The 19362-nt window shown below is 43.2% G+C and overlaps 1 protein-coding gene across 1 annotated transcript in view; it reads left to right on the top strand.

Annotated features, from left to right (window-relative positions):
• Positions 1–17461, top strand: part of RPS6KB1 (ribosomal protein S6 kinase B1) — an 83982-nt gene extending 66521 nt beyond the window's left edge. The window contains exons 9-15 of the mRNA XM_068268755.1: positions 2866–2956; positions 3240–3347; positions 3555–3617; positions 6111–6188; positions 9659–9766; positions 11784–11896; positions 16054–17461. Coding sequence (XP_068124856.1) covers positions 2866–2956; positions 3240–3347; positions 3555–3617; positions 6111–6188; positions 9659–9766; positions 11784–11896; positions 16054–16291 — 799 coding nt within the window. The 3' untranslated portion in view covers positions 16292–17461. The remainder of the gene's footprint in view (positions 1–2865; positions 2957–3239; positions 3348–3554; positions 3618–6110; positions 6189–9658; positions 9767–11783; positions 11897–16053) is intronic.
• The last annotated feature ends 1901 nt before the right edge of the window (positions 17462–19362 follow it).

Here is a 19362-nt window from a genome sequence, read left to right as displayed (position 1 = left end):
CCGCCTCTCCCCCGCCCCTCTCAGTGCCCCCTCTCAGTGAAGGAAGACTGAGAGGGGCGGGGGAGAGGCGGAGGTACGCGTCTGATAGACGCGCATGAGGCAGGGCTGCGGCGGTTAGCCCGGCCCCAATGCGGAAGTGCTCCCCGTCTGCACGGAGGGGATTTGGGGGTGAAGGGACCCCCGTTAAGCCGCGGGATAGCGGCGTTTTAGCAGGGGCACACATGCCCCTGCTATCTATGAGGTCTGAAGCGAGATTTATTCTCGCTTCAGACTCTCTTTAAATAGCACTTTGAGGGTAAAATGTGAAATACTTAAGATGCATCATAAAATGTGCAGTGAATTACTTTTCTATGTACCTTTCGCTTAGCGTAGGTATTATAAATTATTGGTTGACTGCTCTTTAGTGCGTGGCTATCCAGCACCTCAAGTCTGGTTAGGATTTACATGAATGAGCTCAAGAGCACAGAAGTAATGTTTTGTAATCCAGTTAAATGCCCTGATTCAGGGCCCTTTTCCACTAGAGCTGAATTCGGCCCGAATCTGCAGTGTTTCCCCACAGACGAGAGAGGCGGGGAAACGCTCCCTATATTTTCAATTGCTTTTCCATCCAGATCACACTGCTGTCTGAATCCGGACGGCATGCTGCAGTACACATCCGAATCACTATAGCCGTGCATGGCAAAGCTTAACCAATCGGATTGCGGCACAGCGAGAGCTGCAGCCAAATTGGGAACGGCTGCGGCTCCCAGTGTTAATAAGCCCTAATGCCTGGTACACACAATTCGATTTTCTGGCAGATTTACTGTCAGATTATTTCCAACATGTCCGATCTGATTTCCAATCGATCTTCCAAACGATTTTCATTCTCTTCTATGGAAAATCAATCAGAAAATCAATTAGAAATCGGATTGGACATGTTAGAAATATTTGATCTGGCTGTAAATCTGCCAGAAAATCTCATTGTGTGTACCAGGCATTAGTGACCTTTTCTCCTGAGTTTTCTCACAGCTGTTTTGTCCTATTATCTGCAAGATATATTTTCAGCAGCAAGCAAATGAAAAAAGTAAAATAAAACACCTTAAAGAGAACCCGAGGTGGGATTTACTTATGCTAGTGGGGCACAGAGGCTGGTTGTGCACACTAACACCAGCCTCTGTTGCCCCATGGTGCAATGCGCTGTGTGCCGCTAGCACTGCGGGGTGTATAGCGGCGTGCAGGGGGGTTCTGGAGGCACACCATGGGGCAACAGAGGCTGGTGTTAGTGTGCACAACCAGCCTCTGTGCCCCACTAACATAATTAAATCCCACCTCGGGTTCTCTTTAAATTAAATGTGAAACTTTTTATTTGATGTACTTTTTTGCTTGCTGGTGGCTGAAAAGTTGGTTTGTTGACAAGATATGAAATACTCTCCTGTGAAAAAACGCAGGAAAAAGTGAATTGAACCATGGGCTGGTGAGATTTATGGTAAAGTGGTACTGAATGTCAAACTGTAAAACATTGTTTACAAGAGGAGATTTATTTTCAGATGTAGTCAGATTATGGCTCTGATCTATCGCAGATCAGCTGTTACTGATTTGCATTTGTTTTATGTGACCTTCCAGTGTCCATTGACCGCTGTTCATTAAAGAGACAGTTTTTATTGTAAAAATGTATTTAACGTTACTGTCCTACCTAAACCGCCGCATCCCCGCCGCTGTACACTAATTAAATCCCCCCTAACTCCCCGTGGGGGCAATCCGGGCAGCGCTTGCGTGAGAGGCAGAGCTATGAGCCGCAGCTCTGCCTCTCAGCGCGTCTGTCAGCCCGGATCGCCGCCTCTCCCCCGCCCCTCTCAGTCTTGCTTCACTGAGAGGGGCGGGGTAGAGGCGGAGATCCGCCGCTGACAGACGCGTGTAGAGGCAGGGCTGCAGCTCATAGTTCTGCCTCACACGGAAGAGTAGAGGGAAGCAAAATCCACGACTGAGAAAGTCGTGGATTTTGCAGGGGAGAGGGAGGGCGAGTTAGGGGGGATTTAGTTAGTGCACAGCGGCGGTTTAGGTAGGACAGTAATGTAAACACATTTTTAAAATATAAACACGGTTTATAGGAGACTTCAGTGTCTCTTTAGTTTTGCAAACTTCAGCAGGAGATTAGCACTGGGAATAGAGTTCTATAACAATACATAAATTAGAAGCGGTTTGTGGCATATCTTTTCTTCACAAGGGCAGCAATTTATAAATTAGGTTGCAACCGAGTATTTTTTTTGCTTGTAGTGTACCAGAGCACACGCAAAACAAGGAATAGATGCTTACCTGGGGCTTCACGTGCTTATGGGGCTGGAGGAAGCCCAGGGTAAGTATCGATTCTTTGTTTTGCGTGGGCTCTGGTTCCTTTAAAAGGTATAAAATATAAGGTATGAAAATATCACCTGGGAGAAAACTTAAGACGAAAAGTGAATTGCTTAAGGGCCACGGTCTTTATTGTCCTGCAGGAGATATTCAATTCTACGTAATAACTAAATGTATCAATGCTTACAAATTGAATGAAATACCTTGACTAATATCACAGCCTCCAGAAGCTGACCCGGGCCCCAATGAGGAGTTTTTGAGGGGAGGTGAAGCCCTCTATAGTGGTAGAAAGGGAGGCAAATAACAATGTTCTAGCTGCCGTGTTGCTATCTTGGCATCTGTAATTTGAGTCACACTTCTCATAAGCATGAACTTGTTCAGGCCGAGTGGAATCAGAATATCTGAATATGCTTAAAAATTGTTCAGTCACAATGATTATTCTATTTGGAATGGGCTATGCAATGGCAATTTTCATAATCTCAGTAGGTTTACTTTTATTTGTGATGGTTTTCCTATATCTGTTATTTCTTTTCTCAGGGCTCCTGAAATATTAATGAGAAGTGGACATAATCGTGCTGTTGATTGGTGGAGCTTGGGAGCATTGATGTATGACATGCTGACTGGAGCAGTAAGTTCTCCCCCTCTGTTGTTCATAAGTGTATTCTCTGGCTCAAATTTTCTTGTTAATGAATTCTACATAAACCTGTAACATGTTCCTATCCATATAATTTACACATGTTCATTTGGCCAAGGCCCACTGGTCCATTTGTCCTTTATGAACTTTCGTTCTGTTAATTCTCCACACATTACAATCTACAAGGTGTTACAATCAGTAAGAATTGTAGTTACTGTAAAGAAGTATTTTGATTCTATTTATCGCTATATGTAATGTGACTTTCTCTTTTCCATAGCCACCTTTCACTGGGGAGAATAGAAAAAAGACCATCGATAAAATCTTGAAGTGTAAGCTAAACTTACCCCCCTACCTCACACAAGAAGCCAGGGATTTACTTAAAAAGGTAGGCATTTGTGCATGACCATTTTAGGCTTCTTTAGACAACAAAGGTGTGAGGAAGACAACGTGACTAGGCTGGGAAACAGATTTGTCGTTGTGGTTTATTGTAATTATTGCGGTTTCTTTTTACATTATCACTGTCCTATGCTTGTATGTTGATATTAAGTAGCTGAGAAACTATTAAAAATTGCTTTGTTTTTTCACCTCAAAGCTGCTAAAAAGAAATGCTGCCTCTCGTCTTGGAGCAGGAGCAGCAGATGCAGGGGATGTACAGGTAAATTTGTATTCTCCCTTACTTGCTATACTTCTCACTACTAGCACTGAAATGATTTTTTTTTTTTATCGTGTAGTCTGGGCCATACTTGTGTTCTGTATTAGTGAATGATTTAAGTTGCTTACACTAATTTAGTTGCCTCTGCCAATACAGATCAGTTTGTATTCGCTTGTTTTTTTTTCCCTCATAATAGCTTGTCCTTTTAATATGCTGACAGCACAGATCTGAACTACAACACTAGTTTCTGTAAAAACCAATATTCGTGAAAATATATCAGGTATTGCATTGAAACCTGTAAGAAACGCCCCACAGCATTGGCTGCACTGTCTGTTCAGACTACATGCGCTGCTCATCACATTGCTGCATGCCTCTTTTGGCAAAGCACAGTGCTGACCTATTCACTGTATTGAATGGGATCACCAGCACAACACGACAGCGCAGATGGTGCACGGTCACAACGGTGCGTTCCAAACGCACGGCCATCTGCTCTGAGAATCGTGAACTAACTTAGGCATACTCACATTCTTACCACATAGATGTTCTACTCCTAATGGGAATCCTTCGGGTCTTGGTGGCTGACTTAGTAACATGTACTATGAAAAGGAGCAGTTCATAAAAGCGTGGCCAAAAATGGATGCAACTGTTGTTTTATCATAATATTGATAGGTGTTATGCTACTTAGCGAGCGGCTGTGATTAAAATGTTTATCTTATTATTTTTAGTGTGGATTGGGGGGGGGGGGGGGGGGTCTTAGGGTTAGGCTCCACTTGGGGGTCTTAGGGTTAGGCACCACTGAGGGGGGGGGGGGGGATTCGGGGTTAGGCACCGCTGGGGAGGATTTAGGGTTAGGCACGGGAGGAGGGGGTCTTAAAGTTAGGCACCATCAGGGGAGGGTTCTGTGTGAGAGTTGGGAGAGGTTAGGTTATAGTAAGGTTGTAGCGTATTGGTAGATTTAACGATAATTTAATACTGCAATTAAAATGTTCTCTACCCTGGATTTGTTATGGTTATTTAATGTTGTGCCTAAATTGTGATATACTGTTATTGATATTATTTTACGTGGCGCCTAAATTAGCATGCAGGTTTTTCAAATGTATGCCTACGAAGGGTTTATAGCTGTTCTTGATGTAACTTTACATTTAAAGTGTATCCAAGCCGAAGCTCGGGTACAAAGTCAGATGGAAGCCTCAGGATCCTATTATCAGTTGTCCACTGTCGCTGAGCGTATATCTCCCCCCCCCCCCCCCCCCAAGATTAGCGACAAGGCATTGTTACTAATCACATCTGTGCCATACAGCTCCTCTTCCTGGATAATGTGCATGCAGTAGCATGGAGCTGCATGCTCCATTCTACTGCACATGCTTGGGCGGGCTCGCAAGGCTATTGCACGCACATGATCAAGGAAGAGGAGCTGCATGGCCCCGATGTGAAAGGGGGCCACGCTCAGCAAGAGGGGGAGGCTGGCTTGCGACAACCGAGGGAAGCCTCAATAGAATCCTGAGGCTTCTTTCTTTTTTCATAGTAAGTATCAGATTTTGAACCTGAGCTTCGGCTCAGGTTCACTTTACTTATTTGCCTTGTTTATCAGGTAGCAATCCAGAGTGCCTGTTGTTTTCCAAAGTGACTTTATTTCAACCTCAGATATTTAGAGTTATAAAGAAACTTCAACATTCGTATTTGTGTTGATTTTAAAAAGTAGAATTCTATATCAGAGGTTGTTTCTTGTACCTTTAGGCCTCTTTCCCACCAGGACGTTGCGTTTTAGGGGACGTTAAGATCGCATAACGTGTCCCTAACGCAACGCATGGTGGTGTTGAAGTTGGACGTCAGATTGAGCCGTGTTATGCAGCTCTTGGTGCGCTGTTTTCGTTCTATCTATACTGATAGAACAGCCTCTCCAGGATAGTGATGGGAAGTCCGGATCTTTTCAAGGATTCGGATGATTCGAATCAGATTATTGAAAAGATCCGGATCTTTGAACCGCATCATTTAAATCATTTTACTAGGGAAGCAGACTGGGGGTGAAATGACTAGCAGGACAGGACTTTCCCTACGCTGTACATTCTGTATGTTCCTGTTTCTTCCAGATAGACATCCACTGTGAACCAAATCGTTCATTGTGATGATCCGGATGATTCGACTCGCAAAAAATCCGGATCAACTGAACGATTCATTCATGATCCGGACAACACTATGAGTCCAGGTTACGTCACCACAGTGCAGTGAATATTAATTAGCCATGTGGCTAGTCACTGAGCATGTGCAAGCAGTCTAACGCAGCTAAAGCCCAGTAAACGCACAGGATGCTGCCCTTTCCCAGAACGTGCCCATTGATTTTTCATTACTGTGCGGTGGGCTGCGTTACAGGCTGCTCTAACGTGCGCCTGTAACGTCCCACTGTGAAAGCAGCCTTAATGATTGCTTTAAATGTGAGTACTGTGTTAAACCTGTAAAACATGCAGAAATACTTTATATTTGCCACTTTTGTTTCAGGCTCACCCTTTTTTTAGACACATCAGCTGGGATGATCTTCTAGCTCGGAAGGTGGAGCCTCCCTTTAAACCTCTTTTGGTATGTGTGTATTTTTAATATGTTTGACAGTAGTCCTATTAAAGTGGAGTTGTCAGCCATACTATCTCAGAAAAACACATATATAAGTAGATAAATACTTACTCTACTTACATAACATATGTATTGCACTGTCCACATTTTGATTTTAGTGATTATAAAAAAAGAGAAAATCCTTCTTAGGATTTTCCATTTTGTCTGTGTCTATCTTGAAGTCAATCCTGACATAATTTCCTTCCTTACTCTGTTTATCATTGCCCGCACTCCTCCCAGTCTTCAGACACTCCTATCCAGCTCTGTAGTAGAAAGTGCATTGAGAAATATTGGCCAATCAGAGAGGAACAGAGGTGTGGGAGGGGAAGACGGGAGAGAAAGAGGCTTCAGCAAATCAAGCTGTATTATTTAAGTCTGAGGGCACAGTAAAGAAGAAAAAATGAAAACCCAGCATGTCTTGCAACTTCCTTTGTGCGGCAGATGTACCAAATAAGAGCCAGGGAAACTGGGGAATGCTGTTATATGGAGAAGAAAAATAAGAGTGATTTTAAACTTTTGGATTGTCTGGTTAGCATCCTTATTACTTGTTTACCAGATAAAAATAAAGAATTGATATTTGATTTTATGCCCAACAGTTACTCTTTAAGAATATAATAATGCAAATAATAATATAGTTAAAGCTTTAAAACTCTTGTTGCTGATTAGATTACAGTGATATGTCATACATCGTCATCCATTTAGGCACAATGTGCAAATAAAATGTAAAAACAAAATTATTGAAACTTAATGGTGCGTACACTCATCCATTCTTGACTGGACAATTTTACCACTCAATCAACTGTTTAAAATATTTTGGCCCTCATACTACATGGAAGTGGTGAAATTGGCCATTCAATATTGTATGTACTGTATGTACTAGGCTTTAATGGTTGAGATCTTGAAAGTAAACAAAATAAGTCGATGACTTATTAATTGAGCAAGTATTTTGTCCACTTTAATTCTAGCTAGAACAGTTCAAGGGTATTGCATTCCAGTGGCAATGTTAGCACGCTTTATTGGTTTACATTAAAACAGTATGTCACTCCACAGCTGCAGAGCAAGCATACTCTTGCTTGCTACCCTGTAGCGCTCAATTCAAATTTGTAAATGCAGCATGAGGCTAGGTGACAAGTTCTGCACCAGGTGGCTCTTAATTATACAATTGTGATATCTAACGTTAAAACAAAGGATGTTTGTCGCACGCAGCCTTAACTATTTAAAGACCGCTCCACGGCAAGTGGCGTGGACGCGGCGGCAGCCCCAGGATTGCCTAATGCCAACCGGCGTGCAGACCTAGGGACGTGTTTTGCAGGAAACTGCGGACGCCAACGCTGCGATCTAAGGCAGCGCTGTACTGGGGACAACCGTGTGACACGGCAGTCCCCCTGGGAGGCTCTAGAGCGATCTGCTTTTTGGATCGGGGGGGGGGGGGGGGGGGGGAGCACCAAAAAATTACATATAAACATCATAGCCCAACAACATAAAGCTCTGTTGGTGGGCAGAGGGGGGGAAATCACTTGTGTGCTAGGTTGTATGGCCCTGCAACGAGGCCTTAAAGAGAATCTGTATTGTTAAAATCGCACAAAAGTAAACATACCAGTGCGTTAGGGGACATCTCCTATTACCCTCTGTCACAATTTCGCCGCTCCTCGCCGCATTAAAAGTGGTTAAAAACAGTTTTAAAAAGTTTGTTTATAAACAAACAAAATGGCTACCAAAACAGGAAGTAGGTTGATGTACAGCATGTCCACACATAGAAAATGCATCCATACACAAGCAGGCTGTATACACCCTTCCTTTTGTATCTCAGGAGATCATTGTGTGTTTCTTTCCCCCTTCTGCTCTCATGCACTGAAGTTTCAGGCTGCTCTTTTCTTCTTGCAAACAGCTTTGCCCTTGTCTGTAATCCTCAGTATGTGAAAGCCCAGCCAGCTCAGAGGACGATTTATCCAGCTTGTAAAAGATAAGAGAGAAGAGAGAATCTGCCATAATCTAAATAACACACAGGCAGTGTGCAGAGAGGGGCCTGGAGGGGGGAGATTCATCACAGAACCACAACACTGAAGAACTTGGCAGCCTTCCAGACACAGGCCGACAAGTCTGACAGGGGAAAGAAACATTGATTTATTACAGAGACTGTTATAGTAGAAAGTGCTACAGTAAGCCAGAACACATTAGAATAGCTTTTGGAACTTGTAGGATGATAAAAAACAGGATGCAATTTTTGTTACGGAGTCTCTTTAACCACTTCACCCCCCCCCAGTGCTAAATTTCTCCGTCCCTCTGCGCACCGCTTCACCCCCAGGGACGGAGAAAGGCGCACTTGTTTATTTACTGGCTGGGAGTGGGCGGGGAACTCTCGCGCACACTCCAGCCAGCCCGCACAGCAGGTGACTAATTGGATGTTAGGAACGAGCGTTCCTAAATCCAATTAGCCTTGCCGATTGCGAGTATAATGAAGACGGCTTTAAACAGAAGCCGTCTTCATTCAAAACAATGTAATGTAAACAAATGTGCAGCGCGCGATCGCGCGCCCCCGCACACACTCCGGCTCTGCAGTACAATGATTGGTTATGGGGACTCTCCAGTCCCCAATAACCAATCATAGTACATAAATACTAGAATGGAGGCAGCGCTAAAAGGTAAAAATAGCGCTGGTGTTACAGGGGTAAAACCCCTCAGTTGTGAAATGGTTAAAGCAGCAGTGGCCTAATTAGCAAAAAAATGGTCTGGTCACTAAGGGGGGTTTAAGCCAGTGGTCCTTAAGTGGTTAAACTGCATGGTGAGCACATGATCTCTTCCCTTAAAGGGAACCTTAACTGGCGTGGAAAAAATAATTCACTTACCTGGGGGCTTTCCCAAGCCTCCTGCAGCCGTCCTGTGCCCGCGCCGGTCCTTCGGTGCGCTCCGGTCTCCCTCCGCCGCTAAGTTTCGTTTTCGGACGACTGCCAGTCGTCCTCAGGCAAGCGTCATCTTCCGGATTCCCCGTCGTAAAGAGCCGTAAAGCGCGTCCGCATGACGCGTTTGGCGTCATGCGGACACGCTTTACGGCTCATCACGACGGGGAATGCGGAAGATGACGCTTTGCCCGAGGACGACTGACAGTCGTCCGAAAACGAAACTTAGCGGCGGAGGGAGACCGGAGGGCACAGGACGGCTGCAGGAGGCTTGGGAAAGCCCCCAGGTAAGTGAATTATTTTTTCCACACCAGTTAAGGTTCCCTTTAATTATTTTTTTGAACTTGGTAGAACTGTCTTTTTGCTGCTGTTTCAGCTGTGTATTGAGATATATTGCTTAACATTATGCAACCTTACTCTTTGTACTGCAGAGATCCTGTCTGGATCAATTTATAATTTAGTAACATGATTACAAGTTTAAGATTGTATGACTAGAATTAAACTTGGTTTTCCATATAAATAACAACTTTTGTTTTCCCCAAGCAATCTGAAGAAGATGTGAGCCAGTTTGATTCTAAGTTTACAAGGCAGACACCTGTAGACAGTCCAGATGATGCCACGCTCAGTGAAAGTGCCAACCAAGTGTTTGTGGTAAGACACTAGTTACTATACCTACCTATTAAGTGAATGCTGCTACCACCTAATTTTGTATATTGGCATAAAATAGGCATACAACTGACTTGTATAGCTTTACTCTTATCGCTGTGGCCCTTCCAGTCACAAACTATAATATATGCTTGATTAGGAAAGGGAATAGAGGGAAAATGTTTTCTGTTTTTGATTCTCACCGATTTAAAAACGGGTGGTTGTGGTGCAGGTATGTGTAGTGGTCTCTCCTCATGCTCACTGCTCCCCGTTCTCCTCCGTCCCCCTCCATTACTGTATACTGACCCCGGAACTTCCTGGTCAGGATGGTCGGTGTGGATCGCGTGTCCGGAGCTCTGTACACACACACACTCACACACTCACACACACACACACACTAACACACACTAACACACACACACTAACACACACACACTACGTAATTGTGTTGTAGTACACATGCATTGCTTCCGGACAGGAGTGCAGCCAGGGATGCGCGTCCGCCGGGCAGTGCCTGAACAGTCCGCTCAGACCCTCCCAACCTGGAAGTAAGAACGGGGGGAGCCATGGGCATGAGGAGAGCCCACTACACATGCCTGCTCCCCCCCCCCCCCGGTTTTCAATTTAGATGTGCGCTAAGGCATCCTTTAAAAGACATCTCATCTAACATGTTTTTAGAATGATTCTCCATAGGGATGATCAATGAGATGCAAATAATTTCTCCTTGCATTGGAATTTCATGTAAATTTATACACAGCTTGACCTTGGACCAATCACAATAACTTCCAGTCAGTTGTCATTGGTCCAAGTTGTATAACATTTACATAAAATTTAAATGCAAGGAGAAATTATTTGCAGCTCATTATTTGCACCACTGTCAATCCATAATGAAGTACTCCAATTGCTTTATATGTACCCAACAGCAATTCAACATCATCCTTGCTGTGTGCATCTGAATGCAAAGTGTTGGTATAACTGATCTAATCATATGTACCCTCAGCTCAGAGATCAGGTCTCTCAGAAACCTATTCTTTGGGCAGTGGTAGTAGTAGTAGTAGTAGTAGTAGTGGTGGTGGTGGTGGTGGTGGTGGTGGTAGTAGTAGTACGGGGCTTTATGTGCTGAATTCAGCTTGCATACACTATGCTTATATGCCTGAACAGCATATATTCATATATTATATGCCTGAACAGCATATATTATATGCCTGAAGCTGCATATAATTAGCTGAACAAAGATAAAACACAAAAAGAGTGGGGAACATTTCTTTATACAGTAGCAGCTGAAGACATGGGACTGATTGAAGATAGTATATTTGTAAGTGAGCTGTGTTATCACATAAAATATGGTTTCGTGCTACACTTAGTTACTAAATAAAAGTTTAAAACTGACCTAAATACTCCCTTTAAAGAGAACCCGAGGTGTGTTTAAAGAATGTTATCTGCACACAGAGGCTGGATCTGCATATACAGCCCAGCCTCTGTTGCTATCCCAAACCCCACTAAGGTCCCCCTGCACTCTGCAATCCCTCATAAATCACAGCCGTGCTGTGTGGCTGTGTTTACATCTGTAGTGTCAGTCTCAGCTGCTCCCCCGCCTCCTGCAGAGCTCCGGTCCCTGCCCCCGTCCCTTCCCACCAATCAGCAGGGAGGGAAGGAATGCAGGCGGGGACTGGAGTTCTGCAGGAGGCGGGGAGAGCAGCAGACTGACACTATAGAGATAAACACAGCCAGCTCTGACAAGCTGTTTGTCAGCAGCGTGGCTGTGATTTATGAGGGATTGCAGACTGCAGGGGAACCTTAGGGGGGTTTGGGATAGCAACAGAGGCTGGGCTGTATAGGCAGATCCAGCCTCACTATGCAGATAATATTCTTCAAACCCACCTCGGGTTCTCTTTAACTATTTATCTAAGGATTTACTAAAGTGAGTTTGGTTGAAAAAAAAGAGATTTGTAGAACAAGAATTATAAAGAGTCGTTTATGTTAATTGCCTGTGATTTCTCACTTTTTTATCTTTCATCTACAGGGTTTTACCTATGTGGCTCCTTCTGTGCTTGAAAGTGTAAAAGAGAAGTTTTCATTTGAACCAAAAATTCGGTCTCCCCGCAGATTCATCGGAAGCCCTCGGACACCTGTAAGGTAATCTATCATTGTCCATTTATTTGATTGTTCATTACTGTAGTACCGTATATACTCGGCTATAAGTCGAGAAATTTAGGACTGACTCAAAGTATAAGGGGGGGGGGGGGGGGGGGGACTTATACATGAGTAGTCCTAAATTTCCCAACTTATAGCCAATACGGAGGGGTGCTGCCTCCTCCCTCCCACCCACCATCACCCAAAGGGAGCCGTCCGTCTCAATGTCCTACTCGCTCTGTGCAAAGTGATTCCCGCTGTGGTAGCCGTCACCTCCCCCTCCAACAGCGTTTGCAGCGTCCTCTCTTCTCCCTTCGTGGCACTGATCCAGTAGCCCCGCCTCCCGATGTCAGAAGACAGTGCTACGCTGAAGCAAGGATACCAGCGCTACGCTAAAGCAAGGAGACCAGCGCTAGTGAAGGGAAAAGAAAGGCAGCTGCGCACACAGAGGGTGTGTGACAGCTTCTCACTGCGGGAATCACGTTTCACAGGATTACACAGATGAGGAGGAATTGGAGACAGGCAGCCCCCTTTGTGTGATGGTGGGTGGGAGGGAGAGATGAAATACACAGGCAGGCAGCAGGGGGTGAAATAGAGACAGGGGCTCCCTTTAGGAGATGGTGGGAGGGGTGAATTACAGGCAGCAAGTGTTTTGGTGATGGTGGGAAGGAGGGGTGAAATGGAGACAGGGGCCCCCTTTGGGTGATGATGGGTGGAAGGAAAGGGGGAATTACTGTACAAGCAGCATGGGTATGGGGAAGTTGCAGGACGCATGTGTTTGGTGATGGTGGAGGGGAGGAGGGAGCTACAGGCAAGAGGGTTAATGGCTGAATGTGTGTCCTGGAGGAGTTATTGGCTGTACTTGGGGTTTCAGGAGAGGTTAAAGGGATACTGTAGGGGGGTCGGGGGAAAATGAGCTGAACTTACCCGGGGCTTCTAATGGTCGCCCGCAGACATCCTGTGCCCGTGCAGTCACTCACCGATGCTCTGGCCCCGCCTCCGGTTCACTTCTGGAATTTCTGACTTTAAAGTCAGAAAACCACTGCGCCTGCGTTGCCGTGTCCTCGATCCCGCTGATGTCATCAAGAGCGCACAGCGCAGGCCCAGTATGGTCTGTGTCTGCGCAGTACACTCCTGGTGACATCAGCGGGAGCGAGGACACGGCAACTCAGGCGCAGTGGTTTTCAGACTTTAAAGTCAGAAATTCCAGAAGTGCACTGGAGGCGGGGCCAGAGCATCGGTGAGTGGCTGCGCGGGCACAGGATGTCTGTGGTGGACCATTAGAAGCCCCGGGTAAGTTCAGCTCAGTTTTCCCCCGACCCCCCTACAGTATCCCTTTAATGACTACAATACTTTATGCAGTGCATCCATTAACCCATCCTGATCCCCATGTGCAGCCATTAACTTTGCTGGATAGACTTATACATAAGTGATTGAAAAATTCCAGCTTATGAGGGTCAAATATTGGGGTCGACTTATACACGGGGTCGACTTGTATCCGAGTATATACGGTATTTCTGAGGGTCAAAAAAATGTTAGTCTGAAGGTTATTAATTTTTTAAGTTTGCAAATATTGTGGCATTTGCATTTCTCAATAATGAATATCACACATAGCCATAGTCTCTTATAGAAATGTAACTTATAAGCGTATTATTTTTTGGGGTGTAGAATTTGGTCACCATATGGGAATTATTATTGGAGAATGCAGAATAAGTGTTAAGCTATTTTTATACATAGTTTTATGCTTTATGGGAATTGTATGCTTTTAGCCTATGTTTATTTTGTTTAGTACAATTTATTAGCTATTAACTTACAAAATACTTATTTTTAATATTCAGGCGCTCCATCCATTGGTTTGACTGGAAAAATAGTGGATAATGTTTTTGTTTATTTGTTTTTTGATGTATGGAAAAGTCCCATTGAACTCTACTGTTTATGTTCATATGTTTATGTAAAACTTTTACTGATCTCAATATGTCATTACGGAAAATGTTATAACATGAAAAAATTTCCAATAAAAATTGAGCCCAGTTTGACTGGGAAAATGTTCTCTTAAGTTTTCTCCTAGGAGATAATTTTTCATCTTCTGTTTGCAGATTGCCAAAAAGTTATTTTAAACAGAAGATGAAAAAATGATCTCCTAGGCGAACACTTAGGAAAGTGAATTGAGGGCTTAACTACCTGAAGCACCGCACCACGCCCATGGGCGTGGATTTTGCTGCTCATGGAGGCAGAGCTATGAGCTGCAGCTCTGCCTCCATGCGCATCTATCAGCCGGCGGATCTCCGCCTCTCCCCGCCCCTCTCAGTGAAGGAAGACTTGAGGGGTGGGGAGAGGCGGCGATCAGCGCTGATAGACGCGCTGAGAGGCAGAGCTACAGCCATTAGCTCTGCCTCAACAGGAAGTGCTCCCCGGGCACCACGGAGGGGATTTGGGGGATAAAGACCCCTCGTTCTGCCGCGGGATAGCGGCGTTTTAGCAGGGGCAAACATGCCCCTGTTGAATATAAGGTAAAAAGCGATTTTTAATCTCCCTTCAGAGTCTCTTTAAGTCCCCCAACTCTGTGACTAGAGATGATCAGTGCGATGCTAATTTTTAGAGGGATTGAAATCAGATCAATGGAAATCCACATCAACTGCATTTGATTGCTCCAGCTTCAATCTGTGTATAGAGTGGTAAAAATGTAGTATGAAAGATGAGCAAATCATAATAATCTCTGTTAGCAACTGATTATTACACCCTGTTCTCTACAGAGCCATCTTTTAATTACTCACCAGCATTAAAACCATTTCCAACTTGAACTTAAAACCCTTTCTACCCAAACCAGCTTGCCAAACCAAAATCACTTTTTGGTAACCAGTTAAATTTCTCCGATTTTTAAAAAGAGGAAAACATTTTTTTTTCTTATAGTGAAAATAATTAAATGGTGAAATAAAAATGTCTGTTACCCTAGTTTAAATAAAAAGAGTAAAACAAGTTTAGTGGCTATAATTGTGACTACAAAGGCTGTGTGTATAATATAGGAGGGGCAGCAGCACAGTGGCGTAGTGCTTAGTACTCTCGCCTTGCAGCAGTGGGTTCCCAGTGCGAATCCCAGCCAGGGTAATATCTGCACGGAGTTTGTATGCTCTCCCCGTAAGAAATTAAGTGTGGCTGGAATTCCACAATGCAAAGTGTTGTTTTTCACATGATTAACCACTTTGCATAACTTTTTTTAGTTTTGCCATCAAAGTGATACACATGTAGGTTTTTTTTTCCAGGACAATCTAGGCTTTCTTTTGGTAATATTTGTTTTCAAGAATTTAATTTTATAGGCATTTCACAAGGGAGAAATGGGCATGAGTACAGAAAATACTATTTTATTTTTTTTCATATTTCACCTTTTGCAAATTTCACATGACGAGTGCCCCAGTTATAAAACATCTCTAAATCTATTACTTGTCTTTTCCCAGTTAAAATTGATACCCTACGTGCCATATTTCATCACTAGTTGGAAATGTTGCTTCCCATTATCACCAGCTTGCGCATCTGTAGTGATTGGATCGATAGGTATGGCACACAGTTTGGGGACCCCTGTGCTGTACAGACACATTGCTAGGCAACAGCACAACAATGCATCTGTACAGTGTTGGGTCACGGAACTACACGTGGTAGCAATTACAGGTGTTCACTAATCCTAGGGCTAAGTGTAGGTGACACATGAGGCTAATAAGTTAGGAGTTAATATCTTACTGTGGGAGGGGGGGGGGGAGGGGAGGAGGAAGAGTAACATTTAATATTTAAGGGTGACACTGAACATTAAAAAAAATGTATTCAACTCACCCCCCCCCCCCTTAGTTTTCATGAATGAGTGCTGCTATTAGCACCAGTCATTCACCGTTAAATGAATACTTGAACTCGTACCTGCAAACACAGGGATGGGGGTGCGCATCGATTTAACTGCAGGACGTGAATTTGTGTCCTGGAATGCACAGGTGGGCCAATTAGGACGTGCAATTCACCTCCTTAAATCCTTAAGAGGTTAGCCTACACAAAAGGGATAAAGGCTATGTCTAGAGTTACATGTTATACGTGTTAGCATATATATTTTGGTAATTAGTGGATGATAAATATTGACCAGGTTTTTTGTTTCTAAACCTTTTTTTGTTTTCTCTTTTAAGCCCTGTGAAGTTCTCTTCTGGTGATTTCTGGGGAAGAGGAACAGCTGCTGGAGCAACAAATACTCAAGCACCATCTGATTTCCGAATGGAAACAAGTGGTGTGGAACAAATGGATGTGACTGTGAGTGGGGAAGCCTCTGCTCCCCTACCAATAAGACAATCTAATGCTGCACCATACAAAAAGCAAGCCTATCCATTGATCCCTAAACGACCAGAGCACCTACGCATGAATCTATGACAGTGTGGCATTTCTTGATGCACTCTGACTTGTACGGGCAATGAAACCAAGGAAAACTAATTCTAGCTTATGAAATGGCAAATGCAAAGATTTCAGGAACAGTTTTAAATGCCTGTGAGAGGGACAGAAACAGTGGTCTGGGTCAGCATAAAGCAGATTGGACACAATAATGAACATACATTTTTTTTTTAAAGATAACAAATATATATATATATATACGCAGATATATATATATCAATCAGTGGTGCGCAAAAAAACAAAGCAGATTATGAGGCTGCATTCTAGACATGGATAAAATGTATTAATAAGCTCCCAGCATATTGTCGTAGATGGAAGATAAACCATAATATGTATGGATTTCATTTTATTTTGCGAGTTTACATTTTTTATTTCTCCATGAAAACAATCTGATGTTTGGAGTATAAAGATGTCAATCTGAAAGGACAATTACTGGGTCTAAAAGTATTTCATGAAATTCACAAATGCCAACTTGTCTTAATAGCTGAGGTTTGATTGCACGTGCTGATTAAAATGTAATGTGGTTTTCTGGATGCAGAACACAGCTCAGAAACAGCAGTGGAGATCATCCTGGATGTCCTGTTAGATAGGGCTAGTTTTATTCATTACCCATTTGGCAGTCTTCCATTGCATTATGGGACACTCTTGCATTGGCTGGCTTCATCAGTGTGACTGAGTTGCATTCTTCAAGTTATTTATGCACTGCTTTGCTGTTCAGGTGTGTCAGCGATAAAAGATGAGTATTTGAAGGCAACGTTCATTTTGAGTGAATCCAAGACACACGTGTACCTTGATAATGGAGTGTTATAGACTACCAGTTATGTATTTCATCTCTATTCTTTCTTTCTGTCCTGCTTCTTCCTCCCACAATCTTTGGTCTGGCTGTGCTCCCTGTTAGAACTTAAAATGCTGGGACTTCAAGATTGTAAAAGTATTAAATGGCCTTTCTACTCATGTCTTCCATGTTGAGGGAATTCTATTCCTGGACCTAGGGAATGTTATCACAATGCTGGTCTTGACTTCAGTTCTGTATGAATGGCTTATAGGTACAAAGAAATAAAGGTAACTTTACCTTAACTGCCTTAACAAAGCATCTTCGTGAAACATCATTAAGAGGATTAATAAAATAGTGATCCTTTTGTGATTTCTAAAGTTGGTTGTCCCATTCGTGTGTTAACTGTCTTGCTTTAAGGCTTTTATATATAATGTGCTGAATCTGGGATATATAGACTGGAATTTGATAAGGGTGCTTGAGCCAGCTATCTTAATCCACATTAAGCTGTAGGAAACAAGCCATATAAATATAAATACATTATCACTAACAAATTATAGACAAAACCATCCCCTGTGGCGCTATTTGGAACCATATTTGATGCCAGTTTATATTTTGTATGATTCCTAAGCTGGTACATTAAATTTCTGAGTGAGACTTTAGAGTTGAGGGCTTGCCTATATTTATAGGCAATATGTTTACTGAAAATCGATGTTATTGTACTCCTCATAGTAAGAATTTTATGCAGAATAATTCACTGCAGAGGGCATTGATAATGTGGAGTGGAGGACAAGCTAAAAACCTTCTGGTAGTATGGGGTGGCATCTCATCAGGATTTTATTAATGCCTGCATTATTGTTAGAAAGACTTTCTCTCACTGCTTGCCATGTTGTCAGTACTCAATTAAAATAAAACAAAGAAATACATTTGACTATTCTAACAGAAGTATTTCTCCCTTTAATCCTGGGCTGATCAGATTGGAACTTGTAATGGAATAGAGGTGCAGGCTGTGCAAGCTGTGAACGATACCTGCTCAGAGATACTATTCGATGTTATGTATCTCAGTCCTAAACTCAGTACAACTGGGAGAGACAGATAGTGGTCCTTCAGCAGAGTACAGTGCAATAGACTTTTTATAGACAAATGCCTAGAATTTATCAAAGAAAAATTCAGCAGAAGGTCTATTTCCGATTCTGTCCAATGATTTAACGTAAAAATTTTGCCTAGACTATAAACTTTGAAATAAACAAAGTATCCCTTTATAAGTGTCAATAATGCCATGATATGTACAGTTGGATTTCTAAATGACTACCGTATATACTCGACTATAAGTCTAGAAATGTAGGGCTGACTCACTAAATAAAACTATAGGGGTTGGCTTATACACTAATCATGAGCACCACTTAGCACACTGAGTAATGTGTGTGCTATTAATGACATTCCCATTTCCCACTTTCTTGATAAAGGAAATGCCAAGAAAATACAGGTCTGAAAGTCCTGGCCACAACAATTAACGAGGAAAGGGGGCAGGTGGGAAATACTGGTCTGCAAGTTATTGGCTGCACTTAAAGAGAAACTCCGACCAAGAATTGAACTTTATCCCAATCAGTAGCTGATACCCACTTTTACATGAAAAATATAATGATTTTCACAAACAGACCATCAGGGGGCGCTGTATGACTGATTTTGTGCTGAAACCCCTCCCACAAGAGGCTCTGGTACTGTACGGTACTCTGGGCAAACTGCCACAATGTAACAATGACACACACAGGAAATGGCTGTTTATAGCTGTCTGTTAAAGCCAGAACAGCTACATAATCTGCCCACAGTAACAATGTCACCATGTAATACATGTCAGAATGTGAATCTGGGAGAGGAAAGATTTTACAATGAGCAAACTCTGACTAAATCATGTATACATAATTATTGTAAAAATTAAGCACCTTTTTATATTAAATTATTTTCACTGGAGTTCCTCTTTAAGGGACAGGAGGAGGTTAATGGCTACAGTATTGCATGCAGTGCGGGCATTAACACCTCCTGGTCCCCAAGTGAAGCTGTTAAAGAAAATCTGTAATGAAAAAACCTCCCCTTGGGGGTACTCTCCTCGGGTGGGGGAAGCCTCCGGATCCTATTGAGGCTTCCCCCGTCGTCCTCGGTCCCACTGCGGCGGCGAAAATCCTCCCGGAGCAGCGGCGATGTAAATATTTACCTCTTGGCTCCAGCGCAGGCGCCGTATCGGCTCTCTGCACGGAGATAGGCGAAAATAGCCGATCTCCGT

This window comes from Hyperolius riggenbachi, chromosome 2, assembly GCF_040937935.1.
Source record: "Hyperolius riggenbachi isolate aHypRig1 chromosome 2, aHypRig1.pri, whole genome shotgun sequence".
NCBI lineage: Eukaryota > Metazoa > Chordata > Amphibia > Anura > Hyperoliidae > Hyperolius > Hyperolius riggenbachi.
Note: the sequence above shows the minus strand (reverse complement) of the source record. Positions and strands in the feature narration are given on the sequence as shown.